This window comes from Centropristis striata, chromosome 23 (genome assembly GCF_030273125.1).
Source record: "Centropristis striata isolate RG_2023a ecotype Rhode Island chromosome 23, C.striata_1.0, whole genome shotgun sequence".
Lineage (NCBI taxonomy): Eukaryota > Metazoa > Chordata > Actinopteri > Perciformes > Serranidae > Centropristis > Centropristis striata.
In genome coordinates, this window is record NC_081539.1 from 17496355 (window position 1) to 17523890 (window position 27536).

At 40.0% G+C, this 27536-nt stretch overlaps 1 protein-coding gene across 2 annotated transcripts in view; it reads right to left on the reverse strand.

Annotated features, from left to right (window-relative positions):
- Positions 1-91: 91 nt before the first annotated feature.
- Positions 92-27536, reverse strand: part of arfgef1 (ADP-ribosylation factor guanine nucleotide-exchange factor 1 (brefeldin A-inhibited)) — a 61003-nt gene continuing 33558 nt past the window's right edge. For both annotated transcript variants that reach the window (XM_059326704.1, XM_059326703.1), the window contains 32 exons: positions 27180-27427; positions 26573-26706; positions 23054-23288; positions 21960-22059; positions 21346-21485; positions 21140-21248; positions 18645-18846; positions 18440-18551; positions 16401-16606; positions 16185-16269; positions 15879-16044; positions 15319-15470; positions 15104-15232; positions 14858-15016; positions 13839-13983; positions 13548-13638; positions 13418-13458; positions 13105-13274; positions 11837-11988; positions 10706-10878; positions 8626-8786; positions 8117-8247; positions 7742-7871; positions 6887-7022; positions 6271-6409; positions 5909-5981; positions 5482-5641; positions 5259-5398; positions 4963-5134; positions 4182-4320; positions 2315-2432; positions 92-1475 (listed from right to left, as the gene is read on the reverse strand). In XM_059326704.1, coding sequence (XP_059182687.1) covers positions 1254-1475; positions 2315-2432; positions 4182-4320; positions 4963-5134; positions 5259-5398; positions 5482-5641; positions 5909-5981; positions 6271-6409; positions 6887-7022; positions 7742-7871; positions 8117-8247; positions 8626-8786; positions 10706-10878; positions 11837-11988; positions 13105-13274; positions 13418-13458; positions 13548-13638; positions 13839-13983; positions 14858-15016; positions 15104-15232; positions 15319-15470; positions 15879-16044; positions 16185-16269; positions 16401-16606; positions 18440-18551; positions 18645-18846; positions 21140-21248; positions 21346-21485; positions 21960-22059; positions 23054-23288; positions 26573-26706; positions 27180-27427 — 4670 coding nt within the window. In that variant the 3' untranslated portion in view covers positions 92-1253. The remainder of the gene's footprint in view (positions 1476-2314; positions 2433-4181; positions 4321-4962; positions 5135-5258; positions 5399-5481; positions 5642-5908; positions 5982-6270; positions 6410-6886; positions 7023-7741; positions 7872-8116; positions 8248-8625; positions 8787-10705; positions 10879-11836; positions 11989-13104; positions 13275-13417; positions 13459-13547; positions 13639-13838; positions 13984-14857; positions 15017-15103; positions 15233-15318; positions 15471-15878; positions 16045-16184; positions 16270-16400; positions 16607-18439; positions 18552-18644; positions 18847-21139; positions 21249-21345; positions 21486-21959; positions 22060-23053; positions 23289-26572; positions 26707-27179; positions 27428-27536) is intronic.

Below are 27536 nucleotides of genomic sequence, written 5' to 3' on the forward strand. Positions count from 1 at the left end.
AATGTTTTTTCTGGCTGATCATTAATGGAGGAAAATAAACAGCAAGCAGTTGTATTATTTAGAAGTCAGTGATTCAGCATTTCAAATCAACCAAGTTCAAAAACTTTATTGACCTAGAACCTGATTAGAATGCCAGATGATGTATTGTACAGAAAGTTGTACATAATCTTTTTTGCAACATAGAAAACTTTACATTGCTGTATCATATACATTTTGTTTTCTACATCCATGAGCAGGAATGCATCCCATTCATACTTAAAGCACAGCTAACATTTGTCATTTTCTCTATACATATACCTTTCCCCCAAACCAAAAAAAAAACAACAAAAAAACATTAAATATATTATTAACTTTTGATTTTGTACACAAGAGTGAAAACTAAACTCAAACATGAAAACAGACTAGTGACTCAAAAGCAGCTAGCATCAGGTTTCTCTCTCATCTTCCAGTTCAGAAGCCCAGTAATCATCTATCTCCAATAAAAACCTAAGAACATATAAAATGGAATAATTTAACCCTTCACTTGCCACGGTCATGTTACAAATCGTACTGTATTGAACAATCTGCAGGAGATGGTACAGTCAAATAAATTATCACAAAAGTAAAATCTCCAGTGCATTCAAAAAGAGATCAAGTGCAGCAAATCCAGAGGAGGAAACAAATAAACAAAAATAAATGAAATCTAGTGTTATAAGATTATATTACATAGCGGCAGATCTGTACAACTAGTTTCATCCAGGAGGCTATCAGTACTAATGTTAGCCATCTGCGGTGCAGACAGAAAGATCATTACTATCAATGTGTGACAAATGCCACATTTCATAGTTACTAAATATGTCTTTTTGCATGTTGCTGAAACCATTCATTCTTTACTTTTTTAAATATACAGTAAGAAGCACACATTTTTTGAAATATATTCCTTCTGAGCAGATCAGAGATATGATAACTGTCAGTTGTTAATCAGTAGTTATATCCAGTGGAGGCATCGCTACACCTTGTACAAGACATTACTGTTTTTAACGTGATATCAAGTACTCTGTCTGGGCTGTTTGTGTGTATAGGCGTGTGTGTGTGGTGACAGAGTTAAGGGTGTGGTTGGGTGGTAGCAGATAGCCGATTGATAATCAGCTGTTTAAGTCAGGCGTGAACCACGTGGAGGGCCCTGAGGTGACACAGAGCCACTGCGCAGTCTCACAGATCCGATGTGGACGCCTCGGTGGAGCTCTGTGTTCCAGGCTGTTTGTGGTGCAGCATCACTGGGCCTCCTCACCAGCATCCTCCGCCACCTCCGTGTCTGCCTCCTGCTCAGCGTCTGCCAGCTGAGGTTCTGGTTCGGGCTCAGGAAGCTGTGCGATGTGAAACACGAGGCCGATTCGCAGGTAGAACTTTCTTAGAACAGCCCGTAGCTCGGGGATCAGGTCGAACTGCATGATCTCACACAGCAGAGGGTAGTATCTGGACGCATGCGCCTTAAACTGTGAGTCAGAGAGAGAGAGAGAGTGAGACACAGACAGATGTCTTGGTGCTACACAGATGAAAGTAACACTTTTTTACATGCTCATTTGATTCAAAATACCTTTGCTGAGCTCTATTGAGAACAATATAATATAATAATATTATGCGAAAGGGTGGAACCGCATCTTCACATTTTTGTATCATATCAGTTTTGACTCTATATCTAATTATTAAAATGTTCCAATGTGATGTTTTCATCCAAAAATGTAATCAGTTTTGCACGTGTTCTATTGCACTCCATCTACATCCCCTTAAAAAGACAGTTTGAGACACCTTTTTATTTTGACACCCTTTTTTGACCAACGCAAACCTAGTTCTAGTGCTGGGCTGATGCTGGTGCTTGTTTGCAGTTGGTTCAACTTACGAACCATCTCAGAACCTGTTTGCCTTTCCAAAGGCTAGAGAGCCATGTCATTACGTCACTGTATACGTCTCTGCTCTCCGCAAGCATAACAACAATGGCGGACTACATCGTCTCTTTACAAATGTTGCTCATGGCTTTGCGGGCCTACATCATCATCCAAAAACAACATTTTTGCTGCAGCAAAAACACATTTGTGCTGCTCGTCTTGAATGCTATAGACGCAGATTACATTCTTATTAACACTGAATGCAAGATGTTGATGTTAGCCCTTGTTGTTTGTGCCTGTTACACCAGAGGTATAAGTGTGATAATACACTTTGAAGTGCTAGGTTAGAGGAAATACCTGCCTCCTGTGTTATTTTTAGATCTCAAACCTAGTTGTGAATTATCTTCTATGTGTCAGAAAAGGTTTCATCCAGCGTTTCGGCTCCTTACCCTTTCATCGCTGATCTTTAGCACCTTGGTGAGGAAGAGCAGCAGCAGGTTGGTCCAGGCCTCTCTGTGGCTTTCTGATGTCAGTGCCAAGAAGTATGCTACAGCCTCACTGCACACACTGCATAACACAGAGAGAGGGAGAAACACATCATGCTTATTAACACACTGGGAGAACATTAAATAGAAAATATACTGGATATTATGAAAGAAAAACACACTTGGAGCTATGTTGCTCTGTAATTTATTTTAGCAAGAAAGCATCTGTTTCTCTTTCTTGCTTATGGGGATGATGGAGATTGTTCTCCCTCAGTAACTGCTAATTAAAGCCAACGACTGAGGCGGTTATCAAAACAATTAGACACTTTTCTTCCCAGTTTGAGCTTGAGGGAAACTGATGCAGCCTTTGACCTTTCCCCTTTGACCCTGCGGCCCACTTCTGATATCGACAGCATCTGTTAGCCATTCGCCTTCCCTCTCTCTTCCTCACCTCCCTCACACTCACAGCGCTCATGCACTTAAATCTCTGTGACCTAATCGCCTCTCAAATCTGCTTTGCGGCCTGCAGTATTCAAACTAGCATGTGTGCTGTACATGGCCTCTGGCAAACAAGAGTCTGTGTGTGAAATTTAAGAATAAATGTGCGTCTGTGTTGCTTCTGTGTGTTTGAGAAAGAGGGAGGGAACATAAAGTACAGGCATGATGACACATAATAGTGTCTCCATGAATTAGGATTTCTGAGCCGCTCTACATCCTTCCTCCTTTCCTCTTTCCCATCTTCTTTCTAATAATGAATGCAAGTAGGAGAGACAGGCGGTGATTCTGCTTCATCTTGATACCATCATCAATTCGAGGGTGAGGCGGGGAGAGAAAAGGGGTGACGGCTGTTTGTGAGGAGCCGAATAAAGACACAGCGATGACAGCGGTGCTGACGGAACAATGAAACATCAGTGTGCTGATTCCTTTGGATCTATACAGCACGCCGCATCTGTTACAGAGAACTGCCGAGCTGTGCACACGATGTGCCTTTGCCACGAGTAACAGACTGGAGATAGTGACATCAAAACAACCCCCCCCCCTCCTGTCAGGGTCAGTGTCTTTTGATTTCTCCTTCCTCTGGGGAGGCTATTGACGTCTGTGCCTGGAGAAGTGTGATTTCTTTATCCCCACATTGAAGCCAGTGATGGTGAATGTATGAGAGACATTTTATGCTCTTACTGATGAAATAGTCCTCAGCTTTAGAGAACATTATGCATATGCTCACACGCAGACACAGACAAGGGGTGGAGCAATATTAATATCCCACAGATGTATTGGCAACAACATCTCTGATATGGTGCCAGTTAATTCTGGAGGAGTGATTGAAAAAAGCCTTAAAGATCTGGAGCATTTTCAATTACCATCCACCTATTTAATGCACACTTCACTGAATAACTAAACCAGTTTATTCCAGCAGAGTTTTTTGCAAAAAGATGTCTTTTTCTGAAAGCTTTTGTAGTGTTTCAGTAGCAAACTACCAACAACAAAACCTCAAATTAGTTTCTGAATTCTGTCAAATTGAGAGCACATTTTTATGCATAGGCACACATAAATATATTACTCCAACTGTCTCCTTACACATGTCTGGCAGGAGTAGTGGTCTCTGTGTATACAGCATCATTAGTAGGATATAAATAAGCAGCAAAGCAACCATCACAAAGATCAGCAATTCAACCTGTTAGAAGAATCTACACTGCTACACCTGCTAAAGTTATGGTCAGTGATGATGATGGTGATGACTGTCACTGTAAGAAATCATGTGAAATATCAATGGCTGAGTAGGAAGGATCAGCAGTTTCGTAGGTGATGCAGAGGACATCGCCATCCTTACTTGAGCAGTCGTCTCTGGACCTCCTCCCAGGCGTCCTGGCGACTCTCGTCTGTGTACATACGAAAAAGGATGCGCAGGCCGCACGCCAGGCTGCTGGTCTCCTGCTTCAACAGGTTGGGCTTCGACTTTCCTTTAAAACCTTGAACACAAACACACAGTTAGTCACAGCCATTTCTAAATTTGGTAATGCTTTATATTAAGGTCCTTGTAATAACCATTAATTAACAAGTATTAAGGCCCTTGTAAGTTCTTACAAGATGCTTATTAACATTATTGTGTGTTTATAAGCTTATTTAAGTGTTAATAATGGCATTACAAACACCCATGACCCAACCATTATGTCTTTGCCATGCCTTTATTAATCTTATTTTGTTTGCTTATTGATATTAAAATATACTTTATTGCTCATCTATTATAAGTTAACTATAAGTTAACTATGCTTTTTGCAACTACCGGATCTAAAGCGAGAACAATGCCTTATTACTTGTTAATTAATAGTTATTAAGGACCTTATTATAAAGCGTTACCCTAAATTTCTATGATGATGATGATGATGATTATTATTATCGGGGATGTACTGATGCAACTTTTTCAGGACACCTGGGCTTTGGGGATCGATTGACACAGAGTACTGATCTACTGTTAAATTATTATTTATTTATTAAGCTTTTATTCAACCAGGAAGCTCCTTGAGATGGAAATCTCTTTTCCAGTGGAGACCTTAATTATTAAGCTGGATAATTGTGCACCAGCAACTTGGTCAAAGTGATTCTTGGCCTACCTGCTTTCCACAGTAAGGTCCTCTGCTCGTTGTTGGAGTTGAAAGCCTTGGCGAAGCAGTGCGACTCCAGCAGGCAGTCCAGCAGCTTGAAGAGCTGTTCTGATGTCAGGTAGCGATACATGCCTTGGTCCTGGGTCTCCACTGGGACATCTGCTGCATACGAGGCGTCCCGCTTCAAACAGACAAACACACGACAGATTATTACTAGCTTTAAACACGAGGGAGAGAGAAACTTCTAAACAAAGCCACTGATAAGTGATTTTGTTACTATCTCAGAGGAACACAAGTGTTTTTACCTGAGCAGCAGCAAAGTTCTCAGCATCTTCCTTCCTACTGGTGGCAGGAAAAAACACGATGTTATCGATAGTCTGGATCAGCTCCAGCTGCACGACACACTTTATCAGCAGAGCCGTGAATAAGCGCTGCTCCTGGACCTCTGTGGAACACACAGGGAACTTCCATCAGAACACAAACTCAGAGAGAAACACCAGCAGCGTTTGGATAAATCGACAAGCGTACTTATTGGGGTCCTGCTCCTGGAGCCGTCCTCGCACATGCCTGAGGCTGAACTGTACTGACTCTGCCGACGGCTCTCCATGGCCGCCCTGTCAGCACTGCTGATGGAATGCTGGTCGTCAGAGCGCGACTGAATATCCACTGACTTCTGGGAAATGGAGTCCTGAGAGCAAAGTGGACAGAGTTACTGCAAGGCCTCTGTACATAAACCGTACTGGAAATTATACAAACAGTACAGGTTTATAAATTATGTATGAGATATGGAAGCTGTGTGAAATAAGCAAGGCAAACACTTTGTTTACTGGCACTAAAATTCTCAGAGATATGCAAACGAAATGGAAATAAACCACAAAGAAAATGGCAAACAAAAAATATTAACGAAAAGTGATTCATTTACACACAAAACAGAAAAAATACTGTATTTCCTCACCAGCTGTTTGTCTGACAGGCTCTGTGTTGTCAAGTGTTCTCCCTCTGCTCCTGCTGGTCTCCATGTTAACAGCCTGAAAGATAGTTTACTTGGTAAATCACATTCATTCTTGAACAGAATGACAAACAACAAATTACTTGCGGGCTAGAAAATTACCTGAGCTGGAAAATACATCAAGCTAGACGCAGCCTTAATTTAGTTAAAGTCTTTGTTGCCTAATTACCTTACCTGTTTGGTTTGTATTTCCATTTACCTCATTCATTTAGCAACTAATATAAGCCTGCAGGTTTATTAACATCTTAATGTAAATCTTAATGGCATGTTTCTGAGCTGGATTCATATTCAGTGCAGAAGCAACTTACGCGTGTGGGATGGTGGTCTTAAAGATGTCCAGCATGCAGTTGCATGTCTTGTCCCAGGTCTCCGGGGAGAATTTCTCTCCATTCAGGATGACCACATTCTCTAGACAGTTGGTGCCTGAACGGGCGAGCTGCTCATTATCTACAGACGCACAGATGAGGAGGAGGAGGAGGAGGAGTGAGAGAGAAGGGTAAATTAAAAAAGACAGAGTGAAGAGTAAAGGTTAGATGTATTGACGTATAAAGTCTACAGGGGCCTCTGCCTTTTTATCCATTTTCCAATAAACAACCTCAAAATAAAAAAATAAAATGATTATTGACTATTTACTCCACCATCGTCTTTTTATTAAGTGGTGGTGGACCAGTATTGATTCACAACACAAAGGCTCAGACAATCTTTAACTTCTCTCTCCTGCAGCCAATCCCAAGTCATGGATAATACCAGTAACTGTCCTAATGCCTTTTTCTTTTTTTATAACAACCTGCATCAAAAGCAATATCCCTTCCCTTTTTTGTGCCACTGCTTAAAAACAAGAGGACAATCTTGACCCCAAGTGCCCACAAAAAGCACTTAATGACACTTGTGTACAATAAATATGGCAGGAAGCAGACAGCTCACCTTGTTGCACACACCAGTAGAGCTGAGCCAGAATGTCATCCAGCAGGACGTCACTGAGCGACTCAAAGTATTGGGTGAAGACATCACAGATGGCGTAAAGTGCATGGTTGCAGGTGGTGGTCATCCACTCTGCTTTCTGAGGGTGCAACACAACCTCGGTGAGAATTTCTTCCATTAACATGAGAACACAAACTACAGCACAATACTGCAGTATAAAGATGGTCATTTCTTAATGGGGACCTATTGTGCTTATTTGCAGATTTATACTTGGATTTTGGGTTTCTACTAGAACATGTTTACATGCTTAAATGTTAAAGAAAACACATTTCTATCATAATGCTGCACCTCCATTCACTCTCTGTCTGAGATGCTCCATTGTAGCGCCAAAATCTTCCAATATCCCAATATAGGCAATATCATATCTTGATAATTATATCTAATAAATATAGTGTGTTTTCTGGTAGTTCAATAAGAAAAATCTTTAAGAAATAACCACATGGTAAAGCCCTTTTTTAATTTTTACTCCATACACCATGTAAACAAAACAGCACTGGGGGAATTTTATATGGTGTAAAAGCTTGAAACATATTTAAATTCTGAAAAAAAACAACAACCTCAACCAAGATTATGTGTCTGGAGCAAATGATGATATATGGAAATCTGTCATGAGTTGATGTCAGTCCAGTAGAAAAAAGACATTTCCCACATTATTTCATACTTTGGCCAAGTTTAATATGAACATCTGATATTGTAAAATGATCTATATGACGGTACATAAGAAAAAGCACAATAGGTCCCCTTTAATATTTCAGACACTGAGCTGTCAAACAGCAGGATGAAAGATGTGTCGTGTACCTCAGTCTGTTGCTCAGGCAGCTTCATGTTGTCAAAGATCCTGAACACAATTCTGAACAGGTCTTGCCACCAGTGTTTCTCAAAGGTGTGCCCGTAGGTCTTCATCACTTCAAACATCACTGTCAGCCCCCTGGGAAATGCACACACACAGGTTAGTCCTTTCCTTGATGCTATAGCTGAAATTTGCTTTTCTTTTTTTTTTTTACAACATGTATTGAAGTCTTTTTCTGACATGTAAACATCGGTTGTGCAGCAGCAAGTCTTTGCACTCACTTTATAATCTAATGTAATAGGTGTTAAAATATACAGCTTTATGCCTTTAATGCCGCCCACCATCTGAAGTAGCGGGCCAAAGGTGAACCCCCCACCGCCTACCTGGTCCTGACATCCAGCTTACACCTGTTGATGATGCAGGAGAGCTCGAAGAGAATAGGGAACCACCCCCGCACCCACACACGGTCCTCAGGCGCTACATTCATGTCATCACTGGTGTAGTCTTTGAAGGCCTGCCAGAGAAATACGAGCCATGTTCACCATTTCTGCCTCGGGAGAGAATTAACCCTCCTAAAGAGATACATGTTTCTATACATACTGTACATGCCCCTGATCTGCACCATAACTCTCTTACATGCTTTCCCGACACACTCATTCTCCCTCAAGGCCGAGAAAATCATCATAGCACTTTACAAAAGCTGTAAAATGTAAACATTTGCACAGACACATGTACAACTCCTATAATCTTTGCATGTTTTTTGGAGGTCAATTTATATTTTTATATTCTGAATGTGTTGCTCAGATGCATACTGTTTAACCTACAGTGTCTGCATTATTCTCTGCACGTGGCACCTTTACACTAAGGAATAAAAGAAGGGCCTTATGTTGACCTGTGGCCTCTCTGAGACGTATTTGGCGCAGTGTCGGATGAGGCGGATGGCTTCCATGCTGGTGTCCGGGAAGGAGGCATTACAGGCAAACTCTGACAGACATTTAACGGCGTCCTGGAAGGAGTCGATGGTGGCTGCAAAGTGCTTTTCAAATACATTCGCTGGGAGACGGATAGAGGGAGATTAAGGCAGAATATTAGAAGAGTAGGTGGGGGGAGATAAAGATAGATGAGAGAGGGAAAGAGAGAGAGAGAGAGAGAGAGAGAGAGAGAGAGAGAGAGAGAGAGAGAGAGAGAGAGAGAGAGAGAGAGAGAGAGCAAATTCAATATCTGATGACCACAAAATGAATGTAACCCAGTAACAAATTAATAAGCAAAACCATCATTTAAGTCAGTAGTTTCCAACTTTTTTTTAGGCTTCCCCACATTATGAACTCACTATGAGTTGACCTAATCATGGGCACACCAACCTTAATCACTGCACCCGTGTCAATGATCTGCTTTTCTGATTGCCTGGCAGCTAATACTTGGACAAATATATGATAAAAACAAAAATAATTCATAAATGCTTAATTTAAGAGCTGATATCTAGCCATTTTCCATTCTTGATAATAACCAAAATCATTATCAAGAAAACCATGGAAAATGGCTAGATATCTAGATATCAGCTCTTACATTAAACTCTTATGAGCTATTTTTGTTGTTATCATTATATTTGTACAAACAAATGTACCTTTAGTTGTACCAGGCATTAAAATAAACAAGAAATTGAAGAAAACAATGATGGTCTGATAAGTAGAGTACATAAGCACAAAGCATTCTTTTTTTAGAATTAATATAAAAAATAGATTTTTTTTTTTCATACTGTCAATATTTAGGTTGGATTGGTTAGCAACCGTACTACTACTATAAGAACTACTTGGAGTAAAACTGAATGCTTTTTTTCTATTTAACTATTACTTTTGGATTATTATTTCAACTAATCATCCATTATTTTAAGATAAATATTCCAACCCTTCATCCATTACTATAAGCAAACCATTTTAACCGTTTATCCATTACTCTTAGCTAACTGTTTTAACAGTTTAATCCGTTACTCTTAGCTTCCCGTTTTAACCGTTTCTATTACTTTTACCTAGCTTTTTCCAACAGTTTTTCCGTTACTTTAATTGAACTGGTATATCCGTTACTTTCAGCTAGCTGTTTTAACAGTTTATCCGTTACTTTAAGTGAACTGTTTTTTTCTCTCAGATATATTTATTGAATTTTACCATTTTTATCCCATCCCATATACATACATGCTAAAACAATGTACATTTTTCATAGTGATCCAACATAAACATCCTTCCCCTCGCACTCGCCACACCTACAAACCAATATTCCTCAGGACTACTATTCCTGGAGTGGAATAGGGAACTTCTGGAAGTCAAATATTGAGTTGAAAGACAAGCAAATAATAAGAAATAAAATAAATAAGTAAACAAACAAACAGGCTAAATTAAGTGAACTGTTTTATCCGTTATTTTAAGCTAGTTGTTTTAACAGTTTATCCATTACTTTTAGCTAACTGTGTGCAGAGCTAATTATTTTACTTTTTGCTAACAATTTTCGCCACTTATGCACTTCAGCAAACGTTAACTTTTTCAACTGTTGAACCTTTACTTTAGCTTTCTTTCATTTACCCATTACTTTAAGCTAATTATTTGTACTGTTTAGTTAGCATTTTTAGCGAACCATTCCCGACACTTAATTCCTAAGCTAACGATTATAACGTTTATCCACAACTTTTATGATTTTAACCCTTTATTTATAAACTAATCATTTGAACTGTTTATTCTTTACTTTTACCTTTTGGCTGTAACAGTTGACTTAATATGTGAAATATTATTTTAATTCAATTTCTTTTAATTTAATTTATATTTTAACAAATGACTTGAGCTACTTTAATTCAAATAATAATTGAATGTTATATTTGTCCACATTCTTTCCACATACCACATGGGATACACATACTTCTGGTTAGGAAACAATGATTTAAGTTATTTTTATATCCTTCCTATGTGTCTTTGTGCTGTACTTACTGACGATATGGCCGGTGGTCTGGAAGGCCAGCTCTACAATGCTCTCGTCCTGGTCAGAAGCAGCCAGGTGAAAGACCGAGAAGATGTTCTTCCAGCCTGAGCGGATGTTGGCTGCCTGCGAGTTAACCATCTGGGCTATACACCGCACCACCATGTCTCTGATGGTGGGAGACCTGGACAGGAAATAAGGCGTGTAAAAGCATAAGAATAAGACCAAGAAGGACTGGAAGAAAGCAGAAATCATAAGAGTTAATCAAATAAAAATAAGGAAATTCATCTCTTCATTGATGTCAATTATCTTTAAAAGCTCTCAGCAGCCCATTTGCAAGCAGAGTCATTAATCTGGCACTGACTAGTCTTAGCAGGACAGCTTTTTACAGCAACTGTTGCCATAGTGAAGAGCATTCCTAATTGCTCAATAGTTATGAATGAGAGAGGAGTTCTTCCTCCGCTTACCATTGCACACACACACACACACACACACACCAACACAGAGGAGGGCAGCACGATTGAGTCTAATGGACACACTGTGCTGCAGGGTTTACATGGCTGCCTGCCATCCCCTCTCTGTTGAAGCTCTCAGCCTGTTCAATCTGTGGGTGGATTTATACTTACACTGCTATTCCTCTTTTTACATGAATGAAAAGTGCTCTGCAGTAAAACAGCTTGCCTTTTGACGTGCTGTACGTAGACAATTACAACTGCAAAATCAAGCTCATTTATAACTGATAGCTGTTAAGACAGCCATTCAAGACTGATTTGGACCAAGCATGAAAAAAAAAGGCTTTTACATCACTGAAAGGGTAATGCAAACAGACTGAAATGGGTCAAGCGAAATGTTTGCTTGCTGCTTTTCTCTGAGTGAACAGTATGCATACTGGCTGCTATAAGAAAGACAGAGAGAGTAGAGACAGAGGAAGAAAGAGAATGAATAACAGACAAGACAGAGAGCTGCTACAGAGGTTGAGGGGAGGAGGGGAGTGTGAGTCTGGAGCCCTGTGAGAAACAGCCCAGAAATAGTAACTACTCAAAGCCACAGTGCAGGCGTTGTGTTTGCACCACCAGGCACTACGGATTTACATGGAAGGAGCAGCATAAGCACTCACTGTACAGATACATGTACAGCTTTACCTGTTCTTTTTCATGATGTGCTCAAAGGGCCTCAGAAAGTCTTTCTGGAATCTGAAGTTCGCCAGCTCCCCCTTCTCCAAAAATTTCATGGACAGTTGCCTGAGAGAGTCCACTGCAAAAATTGCCACATCTTCATTGGAATTACAGCCAACCTGCACGGAGATAAAACATGTTTCAGGAACATATTTTCAACCATTTTCTTAAAATTCAAGTGGAGCTTCCAGATGATTTCTCCATTAAGACTTGCAACTGAATAACAAGCATCTCCTGTGCATGTGCAGAAGAAACATTCCTGCAGGAAAAAAACCCTTAAAATTCACTATCGAACATGATAAATTACTATTTTGAGGGTTTGATTTGACACACTCTTAACTATGTTTACAGCTACTCAGTGAGGAGCCGAGCCTCAGTGAGAGATGTGTCCTTGAATAACAAACTACTAGAAAGCTTTTCTGGCAACAATTTGTGTTTATCAGTTACTGGCATCGGCCTTCTGTAAAACGGCAGGTGGTCTTCTGCAGCTCACTCCGTTACTTCACCACTGAAGTTTTTGCTCACAATTTGAGGCCATATAAATTATCAATGACACTATTTTTAGTCTCTTTCTATATAACAGAAGTACTGCATTCACGTCTCAATCCTTGTGCATCACTAGAGACATTTTGGATTTTTATTTTTGCTTTTTTTTCCACCATATTTAGCCATTTTGTCATGTCTGCCCTGTGGAGCAAATACATGCTATGTTTCTACTTTCCATTAGGGGCATTAGGTACAAATAACAATGCATAAAATAAAAATAAAAAATCAATGTTGTTGCTTATAACTGAAAAAAAAATATTGTAGCATTTACTACTCAGGAGGAACAAACTCAAAAACAGTGGCGTCATGTGAACAAACTTGCATTTAAAGTGTCAAAATGAGAAAAAAATAAAAAAGTTTCCCCTAGCATTAAATATACAGAAAACATTTCAAATTTCATTATGTTTTTCTTAACAACAGTGGCATTATGTGAACTGGCATTTGAGAGGTTAAAAAAAGAAAAAAGAATGAATATTTGGTAGTTATGATCAGGACTGAAACTGTTTGAAAGATTTAACTCAGTGAAAGTAGAAAATAATATTAGTATATCATTTTAAAGTAGTTTTTTTGGCATGTACACTTTTGTCCTCTAAGGACATTAGATCAGCTTTCTTTAAAGTGAGGCACAAGGGTTGAAAATATGCATCTGTTTCACGATTCCATTGCTGGAGTAAACAGTCCTCACCCACCTTGTTAAAGTGGTCACCGATAACCTCCCAGATCCTGGACCACTGCAGCCTGATGCGGCCCATGTTGTAGTAGGAGATCTCGACTATTTTTTGCAGGCTGAACATACGTGGGTGTGTGGGCGAGGCCAGCTCATCCATGGACACAGCACACAGCCAGCGCACAAAATCAACTGAAGGAATAGAGAGAAGATGTTGGCAATGGGGAAGGAAAATATGCTTTGTATGGACAAAGTGACGCACAGCGATCAGAAATAGCTAGAATGTCCTTGGAGCAATAAGAATAATAGTATGTAGCTAGATCAGCTCGACTCACCTATTGCATTTCCATCCAGTCTGGTAGAACCGGTAAATATCCTAAAGCAGAAAAATACGTAACATAAAACAGTGTTGGTGCACTGAGATGGAAAAACACGAAAAGAGATAGTTCAGGATGTCAACAGTACCTGTCCACAGCCACCACCACACTCTGAGAACTTGTCTCTCCGATGGACTCCTGAATGCTGGCGATCTGCTTACGGTCCACCGTCCCTCCAACTGCAGAGCAAATAACAGAAAGTTACAAAATCTAAAAACAAATATAATTAATGAGCTTGTTTTACAGTCAAGAATTGGTTCAAGTTTTGACCGATTTACTAAAAGTAGTGCCACTAAAAAAAACAGGACAAGGCAGTGATATTGGACTTGCTTTGCAAAATGAAAATAAACGACAAAAAAAAGTATAAGTTTGTGCTGACCTAGACCCAGGTACTCGTCGTTGCTCTGCTCCTTCGTACTCGTAATGAAGCCGTCTTTGCTTCGCACCGTCCCTGAGATGTAACGTGCCTTCACCCCTGTACCGATCAGCTGAGCCAGCTCCAGCTGACTGATGCACTTCATGATCTGAGAAGAGACAAGACAGGGGCAAATTTAGGGAAACATATAAATAATAGAAATAAGCACATGGAAAATTGGGACAGAATGGAAGAAAGGGGGACTAGGAGATATATGTGTTTTGGGAGGGAAATCCAATTGGTTGCTGTAAAATACCCCAAACCCAACAAAATAAATACATATGACTGCATTACTATTTAGTGAAAAATGAAACCACTACTGTTATCATTTGAAGTAAAACCAATCATTTTGGTTGGGACAGTGTCTATTTTATACAGGTGTAGTTTAAAACCTGTACTAATAGAGTAAATTAAATAATATCTCACTTGATTTTGGTTTTAATACACTGCTTAGACATCTTTTTAATGTAATAACCCAAAAGAGGCTGTGTTAGTTTGTTTCAAGTTGTGCCTAGCAATCACTGAGCTGTTCTAAAATAATGCACACATATCCCATTGGAAATTGAGCTCTATAATGGCTTCTTGCTAAAATCAGGTAAAGACAAAGAAAGGTAAGTTAGAGTAAAATAGAAGAGATTATGTGAGGAAATACAGCAAGTTAATCCTCCCTTCCTCTCCCCCTTCAACCTCTATCTACTCTATTCTACTCTGTTGATCTGCCCTGTACAACGACATCTATTGCACGTCTGTCCGTCCTGAGAGATGGATCCCTCCTCTGTCGCTCTCCCTGAGGTTTCTTCTTCTTTTTCCCCTGCTAAAAGGGTTTTTTGAGGAGTTTTTCCCTGGCCGATGTGAGGGTCTAAGGACAGAGGGTGTCGTACCATGTACAGTCTGTAAAGCCCTTTGAGGCAAATCTGTAATTTGTGATTTTGGGCTATATAAATAAAATTGATTTGATTTGATTTGATTAAAGAAGGGCAAACCTCGTGCCAGGAGTTGCCCAGGTAGTTGCCATCAGTGTGGGCCACAGTGATGAGGGTCTTGATGGTGTCAATGTTCTTCTGCTTCATTTCGGAGATGCCAGAGCTGGCTGTGAGCAGGGTGAACCTCGCCAGGGCCTGCACATACGCATCTCTCTCCAACTGAGACAAAAAGACCAGGCACTGAGTCAAATCCTGTGAGGTACGAGATACAGTCGGACACTAATCCTCCAGATAATGCTGCGGTACCTGTATGCAGAAGATGCACGCTATCCTGATGGCACAACGGATGCCCTCCAGACACAGCGAGGCCACCTCAGTGTCATCACAGTCCTGGAGACCCACGCTGAACGCTGCCAGGAAGGGTGTCCATGCCAGCTGAGGAACGACAGATGGATGAGGTGTGCAATTCGTGTGTAAAACTGTACCTCATAGAAATGCGTGTGTGTGTCTATGTGTGTTACCTTGAACATGGGTCTGACGTGCTCCAGATGTGTGGCACTGGTGAAGGGAGCCTGGACGTGGCTGACGGCCTCCATCAGAGCTTTGGCCGTCTTGGCCATCTGTTCCATCTCCACGTTGTACAGCAGGCGTCTCTGCTTCTCGCTGGCCACACCTGAGCGCAAATACACACAGTCACACACACACACGGAGCTTTTAACAGCAGCCAAACAAATTTAGCATGGAAAACACTGCAGCTTTTTATCTCACAAGCTCTGCAAAGTGTCAAAAGGACAGTGAACTACTGAGAGACGAAAGTGACAATGGGCTGCTTCATGCCAATTAAAATTTTAAGCAGCTCATTTAAAGTGTTTTCACGGAACAATTGATGGCAAACATGAATAAGTCAATGAACTGCCTTTTGTATATTTATATTATGCATATAACTCTTCAATTGAATGAGTTTTTGTTATTTCTTTGTTCCTCGTGTCTCATTCAAAGCCATTAAAGCAACAAAGACATCAGGTAAACGTGTCTGAGAGTTTATAACATCTTTGAGACGTCCCACAGCAGCGAGACTCACTCTGCTTGTTGGATTTCATGGTGAGCTCTTTTGTCTCCTTCATGGCAATCTTCTTCCCCGCAATCTCGTCGTAGATGGCTGAGAGATATTCCTCAGGTAGGTCTTTGCTGTCGTTGATGCCGCGGTTCATCTTGATGTATTGCTCTTTTGTCATTTTATTCTTCACCTTCACCAGACAAACAACAAGGATACGGGTCAAAAGCTGCTTGTGCAATCCTGGTGATTTATGTTGTGCTGATATCTGAGGGAATGACTGCTGTCAGAACATTCCCAAAGGCTGCCTCCTTACTGAGGTGGGCTGCTTACCTGTGGACTGTGAAGGTCTGTTGTCAACATAATGATCGAGTAGGCAAGGACGTATGCTGTGTCAGCGCTGGCAAAGAGGGTTTGCCTGGATAATTTGAAAGAAAGATGAGGGTAGGGAAAGACAGAATGCATATTAATAGCAGCATCTTGTATGTGGGTCATGTTAAATTCAATTCAGCTATTTCCATAGTAAGGATTTTAAGATGTAAACTTCACCCCTGATTGCATTCAAGATATCTCGCAGCAAATTTCTCCATGAGCCGGTCAATCTTCTGGGCCTCTCCGGGGAGCCGGAAGCCCTCCAGGAACATCCTTAGTGCAGAAACAAAGTCTTTGCCCTGGAAATCCATTTGATCCACGTAGGCGTACATCACCTCTTTATTGAAGCGGTCATTGTCCCCTAGGAATTCTCCCACTTGAGTCTAGGAGATCAAAAGTTAGAGATTAGTCTTTATTTAACATATTGCAAAAAAAAAATGAACAAGATAGAGAATTCAGCAAAAACAACAACAAGGAAAGGCTGTGCTGTTACACCCCGTGTGTCTAATTTGGTTTGAACCGACTGAGAACTCAACGCTCTCATAAGAATTGCAATAATTTTCTCTTCAAATTACATATCTCCTCTTACAAGAAGGAAAAGCAGACAGAGAGAATGTATTTTAACATTGAAAAGCAGCAACTTCTTGTCTGCCTTTTTCTCTCCTAGCAGAACAATGGAGTCGGTGAAAATTAAATACATAAATGTTAGACTTTAATGTCTGTTTGTCGCTGCTGTGGTGCCACTGCATCCAAAGGCCCTTATTTCTAACCAGATGTTACAAACGCTCTTTAATGCTGATGACCACTGTGCACAGACACCCTCAGGGCTGTCCAATCAAATCGAGTGAGCTCCTCATTAGAGTTAACATTTACGCTGCTGATGGACGGGCATTAGATTATTGTGGGGCTTCTGTGTGGTTTGGCTGGCTGATGCACGAGGCAGAAAGTGCAGCAGAGTTTGTTGAGCTGGACTGGCTATTTGTTTATTTGACAAGCGTTATACTTCAGCTGCGAGGCGCTTATTGTCTTTCACTCCACAAACAAACCCAACAAAAGGTGCTGGAGTGGAATGAGCCGTCTATTTTCCTAGAACAGGCTATAAGGCTATTGCCATGATTTGCCCGTCTCAGACAAATGTTTTCGATCTAAGACAAATGCCACCAAGTCGGTACAAAGATGGAGGCTGGAAATGAAGTTGATACATGAATGTTTCACTACAATACTATAGATTCAGTTCCAAATTATCAAGAGTGCAGCTAAGACTGTAATGCATTGTAAAATGTTCAAAATCAAAGTTTATCACAACAAAAACCACAACTACCCACCCTCTGTTTGCTTGTGCAATTATATAAAAAGGAATATTTCACCCTTACAATGAACAAGTGTTTTTTTTATGTGTCAGAATGTATCTGTATACACTGTGCCTATCTTATTCTAATTTTTATACTTTACACTAAACTAAATGGGAGGTGAGGAGTGTTTAATAAAAGTGAAACTAAATGAAAAAAATCCATTTACAAACTAGTGCATTCTGGGATTTCTCCAAGTAGAATACTCTTATACCACATATCTGGAAAAAATTACCAGAAACCTGCAGGTCTGCTGCAACTCTCAACTCTTTTAAATCAAGACTAAAGACTTCTCTGTTTGCCACTGCATTTGCTGCACTGTAACTTTTATTCCTTTGAAATTATTATTATTTTTTTTAAATCAGCTCGCTTTCAACTAAAACATTTTATATTTTAATGGACTTTTGTATTTTTTTCCTACATATTTTTTCTGCTTGTTTTCAATCTTAATTTTTTTATATTTGAATGTAATTTTATACGTCTCTTTTAAATGCTGTTAATGTTTTGTGTAAAGCACTTTGAATTGCCCTGTTGTTGAAAGGTGCTATACAAATAAACTTGCCTTGCCTTAGAATCAGTAGACCTCGTCTGAGATCAGTTGTGTAGTTAGTGCTGGTCATGTCTATGATTGGAAGGTTTTTGGTTTTTTTTAAATATATTTTTGGGCATTTTGTAGCTTTATTGACAGTAGAGATATTTAGAGTGAAAGGGGAAGGGGACGACATGCAGGAAAGGGCTCGAACCCGGACCGCCTGCTTATGAGGACTGGGCCTCTGCTATGTGCTCTACCAAATGTGCCACCGGGAACGCACGATTGGAAGGTTTTATGGTTTTATTTAACCGAATGAAAACGGGGTGATTTGTTACCGAATCAAGCCTCTCTTCCTGGTGCAAGAACTGAGCAAGATCCTCCGGGGTTGTACCCAGCATGCCTTGCTCTTGAAGGTACTGGATTCCTCTCTTTGGTTTCTTGTTGAACCTGTGTGGAATCCAGAGAAACAAAACATACTGTAGCCAAGTACAGTAGCAACAGGATAAAATGATAAATGTACTGATGTGTGGTGAAACTTACAGGTCAATGCCTTGCTCGATGATCTCCTTTTGCTGTTTGAGGACCTCAAACTGCTCGGGGTTGTCGGTACCTGACATCTGGGTGCTGTAGCTGCCGATACCAGACGAGGCTGTGGAGTCCAGAGAGTTAATGCTCCCATAGCGGTTTATGGTCTCTGGGGCCTTGGTCTCTGTGCTCTCCTGTTCCGAAGGTTTCTCTTGGCCTGAGGGGCAAAAAACACCAGATAAGATAACCCAGAAGGGATGATAGGCGACTGGAAATAAATAAAGTATTTCTATTGTTACTGTAAGAAGCAACCCCCTGAAACCATGAAAAAGGTGAGAGTTTTTAATTGAAACTATTTCGCTGGCACAAGCACAGCCTGGAGGCTTAAAAAATAAGCTAACTTAACGCTGGTACTGCGGGAAAGAGACTTCAGTAATTGAAAGGGGAAACTGCAACACAGAGAACAAAATGACCCTGAGGCCTTCTTAATGATTGTTGTTGGCAGGGAAGGTATGCACACTGGTGTTACTCACATGCACACACAACCACAGGCTAACGAAGTCCAGAAACACACACTTACTCACACAGAGCAGGTGCAGGGCAGGGTATGAGGGGAGGATATTATAAAAGGTGGGTTATCTAAAAAGCTCCAGGCAGTGAAAGAGGAAGCAGCCAGAATTTAGAGGCCAAGAGAGGAGGGCTTTTTTTAAGCCTTCTGAGACGAGCGAAGGGATCTGCTGCTGCTGGAGCGGGTCCGCCCTGTAACCCTGTGCAAGGCCCAGGCGTCTGATTACCCATCGGAAACTCTTTAAAACATTCAGGACAGTGTCACAGTAATGTGAGCTGGCAGTGTGCTCCCCATTCTTAGGCTTACATCTTAGAGAGAAAAAGGTAAAGGGACACAGAGGGAGGAGGGGAACTGAAAGTGTAAGACTGGGGAAATACTTTAGAACTTATTCATGAGATTAACAAGCAGCGTTTTCACCCTCCAAGTTCAGAAAAAGTTATTCTAGCGTTAGTTTAATTAATCCATACATGGTCTATAGGACGTAAGTGGGTAAAGTAAAACCCTACAAACAACACAGGTTATGTAAGGCAAGACTAGTAATAATTCTACATCTAGAGCTAAAAACACAATGATTCCCATCACAGCAACACGATCTAGCAAACACTCTGTACTGTTCTACTATTACCTGCTCTTGCTTTGAAGACATACAAAAAGGGGAAAAAATGACACAAGAAGGGACAATTCAAAGATTGAATGTATTATATTGTCCTATAATGCTGGAGTGCATCACACAAATATTGCACTTTTTGATTGTAATGAGGAAGAAAGTAGTCCACCTGAATTCCCCAACAGCCAGGGGGGGGATTTAACACTCAAAATTAAAATTTCGACCCATGAGCTCCTGCTGTAGATTACTAATGACTTGTCATAAGTTTTGGCAAGACAACATCCCTGCGGGGTGAAAACAGCTGCCTCTACTGGTTAGTCTTGACAGCTTAGCCCGAGGCTAGCCTGTGTGTAGTTCTACAGGCTTGTGGGATATCTTTTTCAGCCACTTGCACAAAGTTGCATTTGCTCCATGTTTCAGCTCCTCCTTTGGAAAACAACAGAAATCCTCAGGTGTGCAGAGGACCCAGAGGCCAGTCTCACACACCGGATATGCTCTGTATGTCGTAGACGGGGCGTTTCACCGCGGCTCGACTTCAGGTACGGCTCTGTTTTAGTCTAAACCTTTTGGATTAGCCTGTCTGCCAGGCCTATGGGCATTATCTCACTGCCTCCTCTCACTGGAGCCGAGCTGATGAATGCTCGCTTCCCTCCAAAGAGCGGTAGCTTTCCTGATGAATGCCAACTGTCAATCCTACAACTGATTGCAGCCGAGCTGATGGATGTGAGCTTTATCACGAACCCCAGTTAACCTCAATGATGAACTGCAGCCAAAAACCTGGCTGATCAGGGGAAAGTCTAGTTATAACCTTGGCAGTCTTCACTGTGACACACACTTTCCACAACGCAAGTTCAATTCTCCACAGACTTTTGAGGAAAAACAACAATCTGGGTTTTTATGGGCAAAGCCAACAAAGCGTAATATTGCAGGCACACAAACAATTCCAGGCCTTACCATCCATCTGTAGTTAAGCTGTTAAATTCAAAGCACTTCTGGCCTTGATACAATAAGATGGAATACAGCGATATGCATCACTGCGTAAACCCTCTTCAAGTCTTACTAAAGACTTCCCCTTGGAGTTTAATTCATCCTTCAATAATAACAATGGGGTTGGTAATACAGCAGTAAGAGATAACTCTACATGTGTTTAATTCACCTAGACTAACTTACAAACATGAATTCCGCCACTTATGAGTGTAAATACTGAATATTTAGTAACTATGTAGAATCAGAACAAACAGAAAGGTAATTTTCTTCTCTATTATAATCACTTCAGGTTTAATTGCTCCCAGAAAGTTAGTTTTATAAATGACATTTATGTTCTGGTATTCTTACCAAGGCTGGTCTGGGAGTTAGGGTTCACATATTGGTCTTTACTCCATTCTACCATACATTTCAGGATGGACACTAGACATTCAAGGCCTTTCTTTCTCAGGGTCAGCTCCTAGAAAGGGATACAAAGTAAAATGTATTATTAATAACACATTCAAGAAGAGTAATACCAACAAAAGCAAAACACATTAATAAGAGAAGAGAATCACCTGCAGGGGTGTTGTGCCGAGCTCGTGTCCTCCGCGCCCCTGTGCAATTTTTGAGAGGTCATTGACCAACCGCTCAAATATGTTAGCAGCATTCAAGTCACAATCATAGTTCACGTAGATGTCCACCACACTCTGGGCATCTGAGGGACACAGATGGAGTTTGTCAGTGAGAATCTATTGAACAAATACAGACTGTGTACACAGATTTTATATAGTCAGACAGAAGCAACTATAATTATAGGTTATTTTTAATCATTAAAGGGGGCATTTTATAATTATTTTCAGTTTCATACTTGTATTTTGTGTTTTCTGAATACAGGATATGTGCATTTCTCCATGGACTAAGAATTTCAGTGCTTTTTTAGTATTTATATACCACCTAGACGTGTTTTATAATCAATTAAGCGCACATAAAAATGTAATTTCTTACCATATGGTACCTTGAAATTATTTTCTTTTTTTTATGATGTGATTAAACAGATTAAGCTGGCACATATTTTGTGATAATTGAGGTTTATGTGTACCAAACTCTTCTCTTTTAAGCATCTATTACATTCTCATTATCACAATATATAAAGAAATCAATGTTAAAATGGGATAAAGTGTAAACAAACCTGCGCATATTCTAGTGAGGGTTTGGATAACCATCCACTTGTGGTCATAAGAGCTTGTGGACGTCTCAAGAATGTACAGGAAAATCTCTTTGAAGAACACCTGTGGACAGAGTCAAACACCATCAACTGCCTGCATGGATAACACTATATTCACCTTCAGTCTAAACACAACAAATGCAGCAGGTGGTCATGCATCGGACACTTTAAACCGACTCAAATAGAAAAATAAACTGTGAGCAGCAGAAAGGAGGTCATAGTGCAACTCTCAATTGCACCAAGGTGGAAGATTGTTTCAGTTCTCAGTGAGAAAACAAATCTCCCATACATCATTTGTGTCAGCTACCTGCAGCATTGACAAATAGAGTCAGACTGTCAGTATCAGAGCATGCTGCAGGGAAAGACTCTGAAAAGAACAACTAAATCACATAGATAGGAGCTTGTATTTAAATGACAATGACAACAATTTTATGTTTGTAACTGTAATCTGTTACGAAAAAAAATGCTGCTATTTTTCCACTTAAGTCATTTATTTCCTGGAAAGACTGCCAGCACCAGAGAAGGTGTGAAAGTCTTGCTTCCTATCAAGAAGCGGTGGGTGGATATATAAATATATCTGCTGTAATTATCCAACTGGTTCGTCAGGTCTTTCCTGCATCGATGAATCAAAATAGAGCTGAGAAAAATGTAAAAAAAACTCAACACACGAAGAGCACGTTGTGGAAGAATGAGAGCTGCAGGTAACAGCTGTTTGTGTGTGAGTGTGCTTTGGTTGTGTGTATGTACGGCCTTCACCATATCACCTTAAAAGCTTTCCTGTGAGGAATATCCGATTACTGATAAGCAGCTGCAGAAAGTGTTGAGTCATAGTCTGTAGTAGGTTAGAAGTTTTTGAAAAATGTTAGGCCTTAATAACCCTGAAAAATGATGTGTCTCGTGGGCATCGCATTAAGGTCTACTCAAGCTGTCGGCAGAGAAATTGTTATTTTCGACACCAGAAAATTGCTGTCATTACTTTTACACTTTCGGTCTAAGAAACTGACAATAATACCTGAAATTTTCTCAATGAGCACATGATGCTGTGGCAAATATGTTACCTCGATTTGCATCTTGAGGTGCGTCTTGAAGTGGGAGAGCAGAGTGAGGAAAATGGAGAGTGAGAGCTCGAAGACCTCAGGCACGGAAGAGACGCCGTTCTTGGACAGCGCCACACACAGGTACTGCTTGATGGCGTTGATGAACATCTCATTAGTCTTGAAGATGGGCCCGGCGTTCTGCAGGATGGACAGCAGCAGCTGGAGGGACAAGACCTTCGATCGCAGTTCATGGGACCTGAGGTGGGACAGGAGAGAAGAGGAGGAAGTTTAAGCAGTGTTTCATGGTTATATTTGTGTAAAGTCAGGGTAAAATAAGTACTAGACACAGTACTGGTATTATCATGAGGTCAGGCTGAATATTTCAATAGAGAAGGAGATAATAATATATTGATGATATTAAAATGCAGTGTAAAAAGACTAACAGTGTGTATTTTTGTGCAGGTCCATGTCTGTATCTTTACTGTATGGTGTACCCTCACCCTTTGGGAATGAAGCTGGCTTCTACATAAAACAACTTGAGGGATTTTTTCCAGCCATCTGCTCAAGTCTCTGAGAACATATTGTCCAATCGGATGAGCATTAACATCTCAAACGTACAATATATTCAGCGGGAAAAAACAAAGAAGTCTCGCTAAAACAAAGTACTTATGGGCAAATTAGCTTTCCTTCAAGAAAAGTTGCACCTCAAAGAAACAGCAGCGTAATGCACACTGAGACCACATCATACTCCATCTGAGAGTGAAAATCTTTAGCAAGCATCAAAGAAATGCAAGGGCAACTAAATCAAAGCTCCTCCGCGTGTAGAGCCTCAGCTTGTCTGAACTGTTTTTCTGCAGCAGCAGGACAGGAAAACTGAAGCTCAAAAAGCATACTTTCAGCTACTTTATATGCTGAGATTGGCTGCTTCCCTGCAATGTCTTCCATCTCTGGCGAGCAGACAAAGTAGGATTTATGTGGCAAAACAAAAATGTGTCTCTACTGCTTCTGCAAGTGCCCAAAAATATGGACTTTTTTTCCCCCTACTTCTGTCAAACCTACCCATGCATTCTTATTGGGAACTGTCTGCAGAGCAAGAATAACGCAAGAGGAAAAACATATTTTTTGTTAATATTTGACATGTTTAACGGTTTAAAGTAAAATACTCTATGGATATTGCCAAGTATGGACAACAGAATAAAAATCCTAATTGTAAGTCTACATTATCTACAATTTGAAAGATGAGTGGGGCTGATACTGAGTTTGTTGCAAATGCTGCGTTCCAGACAACTTGGAACTTGAAATTTTCCAACCTCCTACTAGAAAAACTACAATGGAACGCCACTGAAAGTTCCTACTTAAAAACTTGAAAAACAACTGCATCTATCCCGTGTGTATGTGTTTGTGTGACAGATAGTGAAACATCAGGCAGAGCAGCCTTATTAGAAGGGTAAAAGGTTTGCTGTCTGGCAGTGACACGGTACATCAGTGCTGAGGTAGTTGACATGGCCTTCATCACACACACACACACACACACACACACACAAATTCAAGGCTCTAAATGTGAGATAAAGGAAAAAATAAATAAACAAATATCAAAGTCACCCTACAGACACTGTGTGAATTGAGTTATACACAGAAACCAGATGCAGGAAATCCTGTTTCATAAAAGCTACTGCTATCAGGACGAGCCAATCAGATGCCTCTATTTTAGCAAACCAGAGCACGGTCAGAAATAATAATGAAAGATAGCAAAATGTGATTATTTTCCCCTTTGTGATGCTTTGAAAAAGGGAAACAGTTAAAAAGGGATTCATAGAACCAGGAAGTGATTCAGAGAATGCTGAGTGATGCCTCATTGTCTCCTTTATCACCATTTATCACAACCCGTAATCACTGGAGCATCCTCATTCAAACCATGACTCATATCTATTCTTACACCCAACACCTTCACATGAAATAATAACGGAGGCAATATGAGGGAGGTGGTTCACAGGAGCTTGACTAACTAACGTATTACTAATCACACAATTTATCAGCCATTTAACAAATGATGACATTTTCAGATTAGAACGTGACCTTCAACGATCAGTGTGGTTAGGAGCAAAAGCTGGAAAATATCTATATGACAAATAGCAAAGCTTGTGACAGTAGTTATTACTAAATCAGTGACTAAGCCTGTTTCTACACCTTCTTATCATAATAATTCCACTGTGTTAAAGCAGTGGTTCCACTATTCATTATATAAAACTGGATATTATAATTTTTTGCATATGAATGTCAATATGTAGGTTGGTTTAGTCAGCAAGCGTACTACTACTACTTGGACAAAAGCTTAATGCTTCAACCATTCATCTATTGGCTCACTGTTCATACTTTTAGCTAACGATATCAACTGTTTATCCATTACCTAAGCTACCAATTTTTAACCATTTGCCCATTTTGTTTAGCTCCCTATTTGAACTTTTAATCCTTTTTTTTTTTAGCTTACTATAAGCATTTTAACAGTTTTTTCATTACTTTTCAGCTAATGTTTAGCTATTTCAACTGCTTATCTATAACTTAAGCCAACTACTTCAGCTAACATTCACTATGTGTAGCCTACTCATTACTTAACTACGATATAAACTTTTTATCCATTACCTAGGCAACTTATTTTTTAACAGTTTGTTCATTACTTTTAGCTAACTATTTCAACTGTTAATCCATTACCTAAGCCAACAACTTAACATCTATTATTTTTTGCTAACTATATTAACTTTTTATCCATTACCGAAGCTACCTATTTTTAATTGTTTGTCCGTTACTTTTAGCTAACTATTTCAACTGTTAATCCATTATTCCATTACTTTTAGCTAACTTTGAGCTATTTCAAAAATGTATCCATTACTTAAGCACAATACTTTAACTATGTCAACCATGTATCCATTACTTTTAGCTGCAGATTTTAACTGTTTATCCATTACCTAAATTACCTATTTTTAACTTTGTCAGTTATCTTCAGCTAAGAATTTGAACAGTTTTTGTCATTACTTTTAGCTAACTTTGAGGTTTTTTAAACTGTCTATCCATTACTTAAGACAGCTACTTTTAGATAACAATTTTAACATTTTTGCCATAACTTTTAGCTGTTCAACTGTTTATCCATTACTTAAGCCAACTAATGTGAACAATTTCAACCACATATCCATTAGCTACTGATATAAACTGTTTATCTATTACTTAAGCTAAATATTTCAACTGTTTATCCATTGACATTCCTTTTAACTAACTAATCATTATTTTAAAACTGTTGGGTGATGTCTTCACTTTTAGGTACCTAGTAAAATATGTGTGCTTGCATACTTATACTTATATTTACAGCTACCTTAATATGTGGATATATTCTTTCAATGAAAATATTGTTTTAATCAGTATTTTATTTCAACTTGGTTGACACAATCTACAGTTTTAAAATCAACACATGGAAAGCTCTACAATTTGAACAAAAATGAGCAAGCAAATAATACTGTAATCCCATTGTTGCATGAAATGAATTCTTACTTGGGATCAGGTGGTCCATCTGACAGCGGTTTCATTGACAGCTTGCAGAGTGAGCGAAAGACAAGAAAGGCATCTTTCTGAAGGATGTGGGAGAATTTAGCACCTGGCGGCTGGCCCGGTGCTGCTCCTGACTCCTACAGAGAAACAAAAACAGTTAAATCAGGGTCCATTTAGCAACATCTTCTTTTAATGAATCTCAGGTTAACATAAACACTGTATGATTAAAAGCCTCCAGGTCTATAAGATTTGTTTAACCTTGATCACAGAGAGTGCAATCAACCAAGACGGCAGGCTGAAAAGAAGGGCGATTACATAAGGCAGTCTAGGAAATGTATTCAGCTTCATCGAAGAAACTGGATTTCATATTCCTCACAGTACAAGTGTTGACAGTCTTTTTCATTATTTTGTATTTTGATTAAATAAAGTAGCTCATTTTTCTGACTCTCAGCCAGTATAGCCATTCAGCCTTGCCAAAATGTTACATCATAAACAAAAAATAATTATTTTTGAAAATGGGGTTCAACTGAAGCTAACAATCATAACAAATAATTGTGAAACACATTAAAATGCTAGTTAAAAATGTACAAAAAAACCCTCTGGTCCTTACCTGAGTGTCATTGGACGAGACAGACAGTCTGTCATCAGGCAGCGAGGGGGTGAAGCTGGCGGAAATAGGCGTGCCGGGGATGCCGTTGGCATGGACGTGCTCGCTGTCACTACCCAGGGTGCCCTCGTCCTCCAGGGAGCTCTGGGTGCCCTCTGTCACCGCTTCAGCCGGCTCCGACTCTGCCGGCTCGCCCTCGCCACCAGACTCCTTGGTGTCAGAGCAAAGGTTTGTGGGGTCCAAGCAGTGCCCTGTGGTGACGATAGAGCAGGGAGGTGTTGTACATTTAAAGGATGACACACTGATCTTTAATCTCAATAAAGATACATCTTCAAACATCCTCTACCAGGGCTACAAGGT